The sequence below is a fragment of the Equus asinus genome, chromosome 22, assembly GCF_041296235.1.
Source record: "Equus asinus isolate D_3611 breed Donkey chromosome 22, EquAss-T2T_v2, whole genome shotgun sequence".
NCBI lineage: Eukaryota > Metazoa > Chordata > Mammalia > Perissodactyla > Equidae > Equus > Equus asinus.
The window spans coordinates 36,568,610-36,583,945 of NC_091811.1; the positions used below are offsets into that span (position 1 = coordinate 36,568,610).

Here is a 15,336-nt window from a genome sequence, read left to right on the forward strand (position 1 = left end):
TAATCTAGTAACTTTCCTTCCAAGTCTGTGAAGTCATCTCCTTTATGCGTCTCTTTCAACAGAAACAGTAAACTCTTAGCAGGAAAAAAAAGTAACATTATCCAATTATCCAATATGGATAAATATAAATTTACACCAATTACCGGAAAACTGTGCTTTTCAATGGGCAACACACACAAAATAATTTAAAATACAATACGAAATAAACAAAAACATTCTTTTCTGGAAAAGCCCATATATGCTACAGATTAACAGACAAGATTTTATACTGAATATTGTCAATCTCACTTAAATTCTGATAAAATTTGAAAAAACTTTCTAAAAGTTGTCAGTCATTAAATGAATAATATCTTTTTCCTAAAGGAATACGCCAATATTTTACATTTCAGATATTTTAAGTTTTATTTGGCAAAGAGAAGCCTAAGAATTTTTTAAAAAACATTTCCAGAGGGAACACCCTTTACCATAAAATAAATTTGTGTGATTTGGGATGGCAAATCTCAAATGCATATTTTTGACATATGTGCCAATTTTACAATTAATACAAAAAAGATAGTTAGTTGAAATATTTTAAAAATGTAAAAACCAGTCCATGCAACATAACTATACAATCTTGCTGTAAAAGTACTTATATCAAATTCCACCCAAAATATTTATGCAATATACTAAATTTAGTTGCTCAAGTCACTCTTCACTGCCGGCTGGCTTTTCCATTTTCTGTTGTCTCCATTCTGAAAAACAGGAGGAAAAAATTAATTGGTAAAATAAAACATTATTAACTATCCATATTTTTTCTCCTTATCTAACTTTCACACGAAATTAAAATCTAATACATTCATAGAACAGAAGAATGACAGCATTTTAGAAAGAGACTAGAGTTAGAGTTCCTCTGGTTAGTCAGACTTCCTTGTTTTGCAGATGAGTAAAAATGAGGCCCAGAGAGATTAAGTGACTATCCCAAGGTTTCATTTCAAAGGCCACTGTTTTTTACTATACCTTTCCAAGCATAACTCAGGAAAAAAATTCTACCATTTAGTCAAAGATTTACTTCCTTTTCCACTAAAGAAATTCCTTTACCAATATATTTTTAAGATTTCTTCTAAAAGTGAGATTAAAATAATCAGACTTGAGATTTATTCAATTAAAATCAAGATTCTTAATAACATATTACTTAATAGGAAAATATTTCCCTCCTGTTATTTTATATAGATTCAGTGTGGTAGACTAAATTTTCTTTATGGTTTTTCCCTCTATGATGTTTACTGAGCATTGGAAAAAAATATTCTACAGAGTAAATACTTTCAAGGTTACAATCAATATAATCAGGTCATTTAAAATTGCCAAGAAACAAAGAAGTTATCTTTTTTCTCTTTATAGGTAACACGTATCAGTTCACAACATTAGTAATAAAAAACTGCTGAACACAACTAATAAGCAGTGTTTATTATTTTAAAGATTTATTATAATGCGGCAATTAACACCATCAATGTCTACAATAAATAATACAAACCCATTTTCCTCTTTAAGATGTTGATATAACTCAGCTCTGTTATTAACAGAGTTCAAACGTCCAGCAAACTCCTGATGTTTTCTGGAATTGGCAGTATTGATTCTATTACTCCAAAAAGATAATAAGGACACTGGCCCTGGTGTTATGTTAGAAAGAAGGGAAAAAAGAAAGAATAATTCATTCAACATCTACAAATTTAACAAATTTACCTTTAATTCTATTTGTTCATTTTATACAAATAAAGCAGTAGCATCTTCCTCTTATTCTAAAATTTATGTGTTCAGGGGTCCCCATGACCACCTACTAGTTTGGTGATTTTCTGGAAGGACTCAAATGACTAAACATAAAGTTACATTCATGGCTAAGAATCACTACAACACGGTAAGGATACACAGCTAGATCAGTAAGCGGGAAAAGACACATTAGGCAAAGACTGGAGGAATCCATGTGCAGGCTTTCCACGTTCTCTCCCTGCAGTGATGGTTCACACAGACTGCAGACTCCCTCTAGCAGCAAAAATGCAGCTATGTGCGTACAACATTTCTGCCAAGAAAGCCCATTTGAAACTCAAGAGTCCAGGGTTTTTATTGGAGGCAGCTTACATTGGCATTCTCTGCCAAACTACAACTACCAAAATTCCAGACTCCCAGAAGGAAAGCAGGTGTACAGTTCAGATGTAAGGCAAAATAACTTCATCACTTAGGGAATGCTTTAAAAGCCAAATTTCCAGATGCCAGCCAAGGGCCAAACTTGCAAGCAGGCTCTTCTAATGACAACAGCCTAGGGCCTGTGATGTTAACTCCTTTCTGTATAACATGAAAAGGCAAAAAATAGAATTGCCAAAACCATTTTGAAAAGTAGAAAAAGTTAGAAAACCCTCACTATCTGATTTTAAGACTCTACTTTTAGTGATCATGACAGTATGTATTGGCAAAAGGACAGACACATAGACCAATGGAACATAAAAGAAAACAAAGAAATAGATTCCCATATATAAAATCAATTGATTTCTGATAAAGGTACAAAGGCAATTCAATAAAGAAAAGATAGTCTTTTCAACAAATGCTGCTGCAACAATTAAGACGTTATGTGCAAAAATATAAACGTTGACCCATACCTTGCAACTTATTAAAAAAAAACCCAAAATGGATCATGGCCTAAACATAAAATCTAAAATTATAGAACTCTGAAAAGAATACACAGGAATAAATCTTTGTGACTTTGGGTAATGCAAAGATTTCTTATATATAACACCAAAAGCATAATCATAAAAGAAAAAAATTGCTACACTGGACTTTACCAAAATCACAAACTTCTGCTTTATGAAAGTCACTATTAGGAGGACAAGCCACAGACTGGGAGAAAATAGCTGCAAATCACATGGTCAACAAAGGACTTGTATCCAGAACAAAAAATTCTCAAAATTCAACAATAAAAAAACAAACGGCCCAATTGAAAAATGACCAAAATATCTGAATAAACCCTTCCATCAAAGAAGACATACAGATGGCAAGTGAGCAAATGAAAAATGGCTCACCATCATTAGTCATGAGAGAAATAGAAACTAAAATCACAGTGAAATACTACCACATACCCATTAGAAGAGGGGAAAAAAAAAATCCTGATGATAGCAAGTGCTGTTGAGGATTCAGACCAACCAGAACTCTCATTAATTGCTGGTGGGATGCACAATGGTACAGCCTCTTTGGAAAAATGAGCTGGTAGCTTCTAATAAAGTTACTCATATGCAATGGAATAGACAAACTACTGATAAACACACAACACAGACGACTCTCAAATGCCTTATGCTAGTGAAATAAGCCAACCTCAAAAGGCAGCACACTTTCTCATTTCACTTACACGGCATTCTGAAAAACGCAGTTATAGAGAGAGAAAACACACCAATGGTTATAATGGATTGGGGATGGGAGGAGTGTAGGATGATGACAAAGGGGCAGGACAAGAGAATCTTTTGGGATGATGGAACTGTTCTATACCTTGATTGTGGTGGTGGTTGTTACATAACTGTATATTGTTTAAACTCACAGAACTACACGACAAAATTACTGCATATAAATTTTTTTAAATAAATTAATAAAAGTGTTTTCTTTTCATTATTATAAAACTAATACATGTTCATTAGATAAAATTTAGAAAACAACAAAACATATAGAGGAAATAAAGTCACAATATACTGCTCTAACAACTATAAATATTTTGGTCTTTCATCAATGCCAATCTGTATCAATAAAATGACATTTTGGTTTTTCTGTTACTGCATCACACAAAGAGAGCTGAATAGATTTTCACGAAATCTAGATGGCATGTTTGTAGTAGCCCAACTTTACAGGCAGCCGGCACAAAATTCAGTTTGGAGAGTTCTGGGAAGTCATTTTCCAAAGCAGATGAAACTGAGGTAATAATAAAAGGCCCATATAAGTTTCTGATCAGAAGAGACATGCGACTCAGGTTGTAAAATAGAATGGAAGAAAAAAAATTTCAAGTACCAGCCTTGAATGGAAAGTTACAAGGGCAAACTTATTTGAAATCAAGTTGCTTCTCATACGGGCCACTCTGTGACGTGTTTCCAGTGTGAAAAGCATCAGGGATCTATTTAATTTAATTACAGTATTTCATCCAATGACAAGCCACAATGTATGTATAAAACTTTTTTTAAAACAAAATGGAGATCATTATATATATGGTTTTATAGACTGCTTTTTTTTTCACCTATTATATATTCATTCATTCAACAAATAATAAGTGAACTTCTACTGTGGGCCAGGGGCAGTGCTGGGTGGTAGCGATATAACAGCATATTTTAAAAAGCTCCTGCCTTTAAAGTGATTCAGACTAACAGCAGAGGCAAGATGTCAATAAGTGATGTCAATGCAGTACTCTCAGTGCTCCCACAGTGGTGATACTGGGATGCAGTGGAAGCAGAAGCAGCAGCACCTAACTTAACTGTGAAGGGAAGTCTTCCCTGAAAACGGAGTTGCTGAAGCCAAAGTCTGAATGACACACACTAGCAAGAGGGAAGAGTGGGCATTTGTGACAATAATTACTCTTGGGCTGTACAAATTCCACCCTAGGGACATACCATCATTTAGTCATTTTCTTACTAATAAGTGGTTTGGTAGCATTGAACTTTTTGCCACTGTAAATAATTTTTAGAGTTCTTTTTTCCAAGCAATGCTGAAGCACTGTTTAGATTAAACCTAAGTTTCTCATCCTAATCAACAGTGGCATATTTCGGCAGGTGAAAAACAGGATAATTTATCAACATTTATTTATTTTCCAGGTACCCTGGCAAATGCCTGAAAAGCAAATATGATAAGATGGTCCTGATCTCTGATTTCAAAGGAATCAGTGAACGGGAGAATATTAACATGCATCACAATATATAGACAACAGCAGAAGTACATAAAAAACAAACAAGCCTACCTTCTCCCTAGGATGAGCTGCCAATAATCATAATCTGGCCAGCTCTGGTCTTATTGCCTTAGGAGAGGCAGAGCGGCAAGAAATCAGACAGTTCTTTGTCACATCATTTCCCATTTATCCTAAAAGGACTAACTCTAGTTTACCTTCAAGATAACTAAAGCCTACATGATTTCAGGAGCTACTTAACTCAATCATATCTCCAATGCCTAGAATTGCTTCAAGAGGAAATTAAGCTTTTCAGCCTATAAATAAGAGACAAAAGGCTTTACAATGAAAGTATTGTTTATAATCCCTCTCCTGAAACTCATTCATACCACATCTTAATTTATGAGTAAATGGGTGACATTTGATCCTTCCCTGAGCTCAGAAAGAGTTTAGGGAAAAGAGTGCATCCTCAATAACCTAGGACGCAGCACACTGTCAGGAACATAAACAGATGCAAGTTTACATAATTAAAATTTCCTAAAATACAGAATTTACAGTCAAAGTGCTTATTTTCCAAGAGGCTTCATTAATGAAGGTATGACACTACTTTTTCTTTAATGCTGACAAATATATTTACTCCTTCTATTTTCCAAGGCTGTAAACAGAGAATCTCCTTAACGACATCCCGAAATGTTAGTACCTCTTCCTCATACACACAGCATCAAATGACTGAACGAAACAGAACTAAACCAGAAAACTTCACAAACAGGGCTACCACAGTTCCACCTCACCTTTCGACTTCTCTACTGGTGGAGTGTCATCCATTTCAACCAGAGGCTTTTTGTTCGGGGGTTCTGGGGAATCAGGCGAATCTTTTATAATCTCAGCTTCAGCTAACTCTTCTTTTCCACGTTCTAAGATTCCTTTTAATCTTTTAGAGAGACAAATAAAATTTGAAGTTTACATTTTTAGAAATATAAATGGTTCACCAATTAAACTGGACTTTGCGTATCAGTCTTAATAAAAGATAGCTGCTCTCACCAAGTAAACCTCGGAACTAATCCGAAGCTAAACCTCAACCTAAAACCAGGTGAGAGAGCAGAATGAACCAAACCCGTTTCCCTTTTCCCTCATCATAATGTAATAATTCAGTACTGTAGTTAGCTGTAAAACATGGAAAAAATAAAGGAAAATTTAAGCTAAAATTAAAAAGGTCAGAAATGTGATCTTTGGAAGAAACTTCATAATTTTAAAGACATGGACAAAATACCATTTCAAATTACAAATAAGATTAAGCAATCTACTACCATTTGTTCCCTAGTTTATAAATGTACTACGGAAATGTAGTTATATTCCACAAGTTAACTCTGAGCTTATTTTGAGTTTCATCAGGGAACAGACACACTTTCAAAATATACAGGGATATACTTAAAGATTAGTGGGCTCTGAATGAGAATACTTTTTTCTCTCTCTTCTTAAAGTAAACCAATTCTGTTTTAGAAGCTCAGTAGCCCTAAAGAAGTGAACTTCTAAGGTCAAAGAGAATAAAAGTGTTCTACTTATTTACGAATGAAATGATATGATTTCTAGAATTAGCTTCAAAATTTTCCCATAGGGGAGGTAGACGGGGGCGGTGGTGAAGGGATTAGATGCAGATATATGAAATGAGATTCAACTGCCATGAATTGATAACTGTTGAAAGTAGATGATTGGTAAGTATTTGTTCTACTGTTGTATATGTTTGAAATTTTCCATAGTAATCTGTTTTGTTTTTAAGGGACTTACTACATTGCCATTGTAATATTTACCTGGCTCTTTGCCTGATTTCTGGCAAGGAGGTAGAAGAAAAAGCCAGTTGATATGTCATGATACATTTATTTATAGGCCTTTACTACTTTTTGTTTTCTCAAATTTAATCTTGACATCACTATATAAACCACAAACTAAGGAAAAAGAGGGTACTATTGAGGAAGTTTTTCAGAATTAGGACTATGCTTTTCCTCTGTGTTCCCAAGGACACCCTGTGCCTATTTTTACAATAGCATCCTCCACACTTTGCTGTAATCATAGACTTCCTGGCCTATCACCACCACAACACTATGTTCTTCCAGAGCAGGGATCTCATGCCAAATGCCTTCACAGGCATTCAACAAATATTTACTAAACACAGATATAAAAACTATCTTTCTGATATTTATAACACATAAAGCAAACACTGACATCAAACATCATGTGTCATGATTTTCGAAAGTTAATTAGAAAAAAATGAAACACTAACAGTAAAAAAGTCATAACCTCATTAAACCCAAGCTCTTTAAGATTTTAAGAGTGATAAAATCACAGTTAGAAAATGAAATAAACAGCCATTAAATGAACTAATATTAAATGTGGTTTGAATGTTCGAAAGCACTACATGCAGAATGTGACATGCCAAAAGGAACCAAGGTACTACAATATTATCAACAAGTCACCTCTCTGAATCTTGCCAGGATTTCTCCTGTTCATAATCTTTCACTGTTTTCTCTGACTTGTCCTCTTTGTCCTCCCTCTTTCTGCCTCGTTTCTTTCGTTCTTCTTCTTCTGGAGGTTTGCTCCTACATGCCATCAGGCATTCCAAGACTCTTTGATGTTTCTCCGAGTTGTTGATATGGGCTCTGACAAGGGTTTCTAATTCATTCCACATGATACGATATTGTTCATCTCTGAAGTAAAGATTTAAAATAATGTTCTTAGAAATACTCTTTAAATTAAATCAAAGTGCCACTTGCTATCAGTAAATAAAAGGAAATAATTAAACATGGACTTTTTTCTTCCTCCATAGTTCATGTTACAACTGTAAGTTATAATGTATCCAATTCTGCTATTCTATATTCTTCATCATTTCATCTCAATCATATGTATGTATATATACATACCCCCAAACACATAATTTACATATGGAATAAATTAGCATAAAAAACAATATGTATCAAATAAATATGATATATAGAGAAAGTAAGGAAAAAACTACCTTTTAGGGCCTTTTCCTCTTGTACCAACTGTGGAAATAGGTAGGGGATCATTTTTTCTTTCCATATCAACTAAGTTGTATATCGTTTTTTGACAGTTTAGCACATCTTCTTCTGTCAAAGATTCTTTCACAATAACACTGGCTAATGGGACTACCTATTAGATTGTTTTTGAAAAAGAAAAATAAAATCTGTCTTGAAAAAAATATCAAAGCATCTTGGCAGAACTTCAACTGATTTGAAACATGACCTTGGCAAGATAATCTAACCATTATTAATATTAATAAGATAACCATTACTTCAATTTTCTATTACTAATTCTTTAACTGTAGCAAATTCATATATTTCATTCTTTGCTTGAGAAATGGTATCTATAAAGAATATATAACTAATCTAGCAGAAAGACAAACTATTTAACACTTACCGCTTGCATGTTAAAAATAGTGGTTTGTGAAATAATCATAGGCCAGTAGCGGGTGTGTTTTTCTAACTGATCTTTTGCTCGTTCCAAAGGGATCTCAAGACTTCCATCGATTTTATATCTGGGGTCTAGAAAAGGAGTTAATCTGTTTTCCCTCATAAATTCACCAAAATCCTAATGATAACCAAATAAGATAAAATTAGAAACTATTTTCTAATGTTTCAGTACGGATTACATGTAATAGTCTATTTCCCTGATGTCTTCTGTCCTGTGACATGTAACAAAGCATGTTCTCTAAAAAACTCCCCCTAATTTTTTTTTAACATGAAACCTATCAGCTTTTATACAATGGAGATGAAGAAAGCTTCAAATATAAAGGCATTCATGCTTCTTTCCACTTTTCTAAAAACCAAGGAAGCTCATTTTTCGTCATTTCTATAACAACTTTTTTATCATATACAGATAAAAGAATGAGTTAATCACATTACAATACCAATTTGCTTATTAAAACTACTTTGATATAACATCAAAACTTTAACAGTGGTTATCTTTGAATAATGGAATCATAGTTAAGTTATAGTCTCTGTTTTTTTTAAAGATATCTATATTCTCTAAATTTTCTACAATGAATACTTATTAGCTTTCTCCTTATTAAAAAAAGATCTAAAAACAAAAAAAAGGCTAACCAAAAATAATTACCTACAATAATAACACTCTGTGGTTGACAAAGTATATTCATGTACATCTATTACATTAAATTTTTGCAACCACCTCAAAAAAGTAGACAGACATGAAATATGTCATGAAATATCAAATATAAAAGAGAGGAGGGGAAATGAAAAGTTAAAATCAGAACAAGAGAATTTCTACCAAAAATAGACACAGTTTCCTTGTATGCACCTCTCAATAATACAACAATTCATAGTGTTATTTCAAGGTAGCGTCAATCCAAACACTCAAATGTTTATGTTTGCCATGAAGTTACTAGAAATAAAGTTCCACCGAAAATATTAATTCAAATTGATTTCCATTCTTTCTTATAATTCCAGGGTGTCAATGCTATCCAGATACTTCTCAGTATACAATGAATACATAAAGAAGACTACTAAATGATAAACAGCTCTTTTGAGCAAGTATTGCAAGAAATTCACCTAACTAAAATAATAAATAATTAACTTCTCCAAGTCTCTTTTTGTCACAGATCTTAGCATATAACAGGCACTCAAAAACTACTTGCTGAATGATATCAGACTCAAAACATAAAACATATAGATATCAGGGTCTTACTGTAATCCGGTAGTCCGTAACTCTTCCTCCACATCCTTCACTAATTGAAGGGGGATCTTCTAGAATGGATCGAGAACTGCTAAGGACGTGCAAAAAAATCTCTCCTCCATGGCTACTAAGCATATGACTAATGACTTTGGAACCTGACTTTCGTGGTTGTTCCAATAAAACAGAACGACCTGTCAAAGGCAAGATTATGCTATCAGTAATGAAATTCAAATGGGCTCTTATTTTTCCCCTTTAAGACGTATGATAGATTTTGCATTTTATAGTTGATCATCATACTTTAACCAGCATTGCTAATTTGGATATCTGTGTTTCAAGTCTAAAAGGCTGAATTGTAGCCTTATTTTCTCTTGGTTACTCCAAGCTTACATAGTTACACAGACAGTTTTCCAAAACAAGTATAGTGATCGCTGGTAGAATGTTGAGCTATATATTGTTCATTCAATTACAAGTTCATATGAAATTTTTCTCCTAAACATCAAGAAGTAAAGTGAGACAACTGTTGGATAACTCTCAGGTTATCAAAGCTCAAAACATTTGGGGGAGAAAGCACAGTCTCAATCCACTTCCACAATACCTCCTTATCAGCACTATCGTTAACTACTTTCACTGTCATATGACTCAATGTTGTTTCACCTGGACTTTACATAGTCTGATAATGAAATTATGCTTAACATAACAATGAAACTAACCTCATGATAAAAGCAGGCTGACTCTTTACATCAGTGGTTCCAAAACCTACTTGATCATAAGAGTTACCAGAGGAGCTTTTAGAATTTAGATTTCATACATTGAATCTAATAATTTGTTTTTTTAAAAAGATTTTCACATAAAGAAACCACAGATTTAAAGTCATAAGTGTAACTAACTTGAAAAGATATATGCACCCCCATGTTCATTTCAGCATTATTTACCATACCCAAGATATGGAAACAACCTAAGTGTGCATCGATGAATAAATGGATAAAGAAAACGTGGTATATATCGACAACGGAACATTATTCAGCCATAAAAAAGAAATGAAATCTTGCCATTTGTGACAACATGGATGGACCCTGAGGGCATTATGCTAAGTGAAATAAGTCAGACAGAGAAAGATAATACCATATGATCTTACTTATATGTGAAATCTAAAAAAACCCAAAAAACAAAAAACACCAACCTCATAGATACAGAGAACAGACTGGTGGTTGCCAGAGGTATGGGATGGGGGCGGGCAAAATGGGTGAAGGAAGTTAAAAGGTACAAACTTCCAGTTATAAAATAAATAAGTCATCAGATGTAATGTACAGCACAGCAACTATAGTTAATAATACTGTATTGAATATTTGAAAGTTGCAAGAGAGTAGATCTTAAAAGTTCTCATCACAAAAAAAAAAATTCTGTAACTGTATGGTGTTAGATGTTAACTAGACTTATTGTGGTGACCAATTCACAATATATACAAATACCGAATCATTATGCTGCAAACCTGAAATTAATGTAATGTCAATTATATCTCAATAAAAAATTCCATATGTGTACAAATCATATAATATTGAAAATATAACATTTATTATGATAAAGGCATAGTGTTCAAAGAGAAATAAGTTCACATATACTTTGTAATGTAAAATTCAATAGGTCAAGATAAGTGGTATATATTATTCCATCTTCCCAAAAAGTCAATTTAGACTATAAAGGTCACATTTTTAAAACAGAAAGACTTAAAAATACATTAAATAAAACTTATTAGATACACTAGTCTGAAAGGCATAAAGTCATCTTACTTTTAAGCATTAGTAAAACTGTTAAAGGGTATTTACAATTATGTAACTTTAAAACAGTTTTGGGAAATAAATGGTTAGATTGTACTGAATAAAACAGCATTCTGGCATTCAGATTTTCACATATTCTCACTAATGATTTCACTTGTAATAATCTCCGTTAAAACAATTAAATGATGAAAGTTACCATTGAGAAGAAAATTAGTAAGGCAGGAGGAAGGTCTGCTATTTACATCTACAGGTGAAATTCGGTAAGCGCCAGTGCAATAGTGTAACTCTGAAATAGAAGAAAACACTGATTTGAAAGAATATAAAGGAATATTTCCACAATCAAAAGAGAAAAAAAAAACTTGTTCCTTGAGCCTTTAAAATAATGAAAAACAAAAATTCAAAGAGAAACAAATGAAAGATCTCTACATAATACTTTAAGAACTTTTGATTTGTTCTTTTCTCTTTCAATTATTTTTAAATACCTACCAATATTATTCGTCCTTGGTGTGCACCACTTTAATGTTATTGTCTCCTTAAATGAGCCTTCCCTACTGCTGCCGCCTAAGTGGGTGTCACCTTTAAAAACAAGTCAGAGAAACAGTGACATTACTAAATATATCACAAACTTCCAACCGTCTACTCAAGATTTCCAAAAGAATTTAAGCTCTATAACAGAAAACACCTCCAGGAGAACATCTTTTTTATCAAGTCTTCTAAAAAACTTTCAAAGAGAGTTTGGATATTAGCTATGATTAAAAGAAATACTTAATTTTCCTCCCAATTTCTCATTAACTAGGTTAATCCTTTCAGTCACTGCACTGAAAGTCAATAGCAAAAATTTTTTAAATTTCAAGAATCTACAACTGCTCCCCTCTGACACCATTAAATAAAAAAAAATGGTTAATTACTCAAAGAAAGCTTCAGGAATCTAAAAGGCACAACTAATTATACTGAATCCTAATAAATTTATTAGAAGAAACATAAAACAAGGGACAAACTAAATATATAAGATCTAAGAGTGAGCATTTTTTGCCTTAATGGAGTCTACAGTCATCAGATGATAATAAAATAACAACAAACAAATGCAAAACTATAAAGCTGACAAAGCTTTGAAGGAAATGAATACAGTGCTATGAACAGCTATATGAAGAGATGACCTATTCCAAGACAACAGGGAAGGCTTCTTTGAGAAATGAAAACTAGTCTGAGTTTGAAGAGGATAAGCAGAAATTAACCAAAGAAGTGAAGGAAGAGTATTCAGACAAAGGAAAGAGCAGATGCCAAGATCCTGTGGCAGGAGGGCATGAAGAGTTTCAGGTCTGTGTGGCTGAAACACAGAGAGGAGAGGAATACGTTGTGAGATGAGAATGGAAAGGAGGAGGGGCAAAACAAGGCAGAGCCTGGTAAGACATTTAAACAGTTTTGTCTTTATCCTAAGGGCAGCAGAAAAGCATTAGAGGGTTTTAAGTTAAGGGGAACAGGGTCAGGACTAGCATTCTCAAAGCTATTCTAGCTGGCAGGTCAGGAGTGGATACAGACAGATCATTTAGGAGGCTACCATGGGATAACAGGTAAGAAAATAATAGGCTAAATTAGGGAGAAGGTAATGGTGGTACAGATGTGGATGTAAGTGAGAGATACTTAGTAGATAAAAATCAAGAAAATGTGACGATAGGGGCCGGCCCCATGGCCAAGTGGTTAAGTTCGTGCGCTTTGCTTTGGCAGCCCGGGGTTTCGCTGATTCGGATCCTGGGCGCGGACACGGCACCGCTCGTCAGGCCATGCTGAGGTGGCGTCCCACATGCCACAGCTAGAATATACAACTATATATTGGGGGGATTTGGGAGTAAAAGCAGAAAAAAAAAAAAGAAGATTGGCAACAGTTGTTAGTTCAGGTGCCAATCTTTAAAAAAGAAAAAAAAATGCGACAATGGTTTAGATATGAGGAATGAGAAAGAGGTCTCAAAGATGACTCTGAAGTTCCTGTCTTACATAACTGGGTAGATAACAGGGTCATGCACCAAGAGAGGGAACATGAAAAGACAAGTTCAGGGGCAAAGTCTCTAAGTTGTTTTGGGTATGCTGAGTTTTAGGTGCTTGGGAGACATCTAATAGATTTAATTAGGCAGTAGAATATAGAGATCTGGAACTTAGAGAAGATATCTGGGCTGAAGAGGAAGGCTACTCACAAAATCCAGCTCTAATGTCACCTCCTCTGCAAAGCTTCCCTATGCAACCCACTGGGTTCCCACCGCACTGTTCCTGTTGCTACCACAGCATTTTCACAGTGTCCATGTGTCATACATAAACCAGAGATCAAACTAACAACTATTTTAGAAAAATATTTTGTGTTACAAAGATATTTTTCAACATTTTCTCAAAGTCTAAAAAATAAATATTTTAAAAGTTGATATTACCTCACAGGTTTTTAGTAATTTCCACATACTGTATTTTCAAAAATAAACTCTATTCTTTTGTAAAACATTAATATATCCATTATCTTAACAGTTTTTCTGTTAGAAATTCATATTAGCTTAATTCCAAGATTCCTTACACATGTAACAAATGTTATGCGTGGCTCATGGTATTAACACTTTAGAAAAGAGCATATAACATGATCAAAGTCAACCACGTAATTCTCTGTTAGCATCAATTTACATAGAAAACATTCTAAAGAACTTAACCACATGTTAAAACTCAAAGGCAATTTCATTGAATTTTAGGAATGGAGGGAATATTATGGTTCATCTAATCCAGCATCCTTAATTTATAAGTGTGCCAAGTCTAGAAACACAGTGCTCACTAGCTGGTGGCAACGCTTTAGCTCAAACTCTTTAATTCCTGACTCCAGAGTCTCTTCCCCTGAACCACGCTGATACAATTCCAGAAATCATGGTTTTGGAGATGAAATCTCCTCATTCAAGTAAGTTTTAGAGGAAAAAACCTAACCTTTAAAACAACTGATTTTTATTCAGGCAAGGTATAAGTCTATCACTCTTTCAAGTCAGTTCCTCTTCTTCTCCCTTTCCCCAAGGTGGTTTGCCTGCAAAAGGGAAACTATGACATGACTGTATATGACATGACCGCAATGATTATCACTCTCAATACTTATTCCATTAGCCTAATCTTTCCCAAAGTAAATTCTACAGAACACTCTAGTTCCATGGCCATTAACTGGTGATACTGTCAGATAAGTTTGGAAAGGGCTGAACTAAATTCAATCAGATTTATTTACTGACAACCTTCTCAAAGTTGTTAGTATGCTTTCATATGTTGGATCTTACAAAAGAATACTTTCCAATGTCTTTTACTTACCACTTTTCAGAAAATCTACGTGTGCATCTTTGTGATGAAGTAACTCCACATCATAATTGGCAGATGTGTTAGCATGTTGTTCTTCCTTAAAGCAAAATTTAAAATAACTTGGATTTATTTTCAAAATAATAGATCACATACACTCAACAATAAGTAGCTATAATAATGGGACAGTTTGCTCAGTAATTGATCTATTTAAAGATGCAATAGTTTTCCACAACAATATGACCTCTAGTAAAAAACTACTGGCTATATACAGGTAATAAAGTAGTTAATGATTTTTCTTATATTATGTCAGAATTAACATAGATGATTAACCTAGAAATTTTACAAATTATTTTTACTCTGAATGCATTATCTTTCCAATATTTTATATACACAAATATAATTGAAATAGTTTATATAAACTGAAAGTGAAATAGTTGTTTAAAGGAGGAAACAGCATCTTTAAATACCCACAGTACATTAGCAAACACCAATTACATAAAATAACAAATACAGACTCATAAACAAGTTTAGTAACTTGTTTTCACCAATAGTAAACAGGAACTTCAATATGATGTAGTTACCAAAAAAAGACAAAAATTGAAAAAGAGAGTCACACCAGTAGCACACAAATATGGTCAAATTTAAAAAGCAACGTATCAGTCATCCTCAGAGTAT

General features: G+C 33.6%; 1 protein-coding gene across 4 annotated transcripts in view; it reads right to left on the minus strand.

Moving 5' to 3' along the window:
* Positions 1-376: 376 nt before the first annotated feature.
* Positions 377-15,336, minus strand: part of INTS13 (integrator complex subunit 13) — a 29,863-nt gene continuing 14,903 nt past the window's right edge. For 2 of the 4 annotated variants that reach the window (XM_014846861.3, XM_070494595.1), the window contains exons 8-17: positions 14,674-14,758; positions 11,845-11,934; positions 11,555-11,644; positions 9,596-9,774; positions 8,312-8,482; positions 7,890-8,044; positions 7,351-7,581; positions 5,671-5,810; positions 1,511-1,646; positions 377-731 (exon numbers count right to left, since the gene is read on the minus strand). In XM_014846861.3, coding sequence (XP_014702347.1) covers positions 692-731; positions 1,511-1,646; positions 5,671-5,810; positions 7,351-7,581; positions 7,890-8,044; positions 8,312-8,482; positions 9,596-9,774; positions 11,555-11,644; positions 11,845-11,934; positions 14,674-14,758 — 1,317 coding nt within the window. In that variant the 3' untranslated portion in view covers positions 377-691. Of the gene's footprint in view, positions 732-1,510; positions 1,647-5,670; positions 5,811-7,350; positions 7,582-7,889; positions 8,045-8,311; positions 8,483-9,595; positions 9,775-11,554; positions 11,663-11,844; positions 11,935-14,673; positions 14,759-15,336 lie in introns of all 4 variants that reach the window. The other 2 variants (XM_014846860.3, XM_044775249.2) reach the window with 1 other exon arrangement.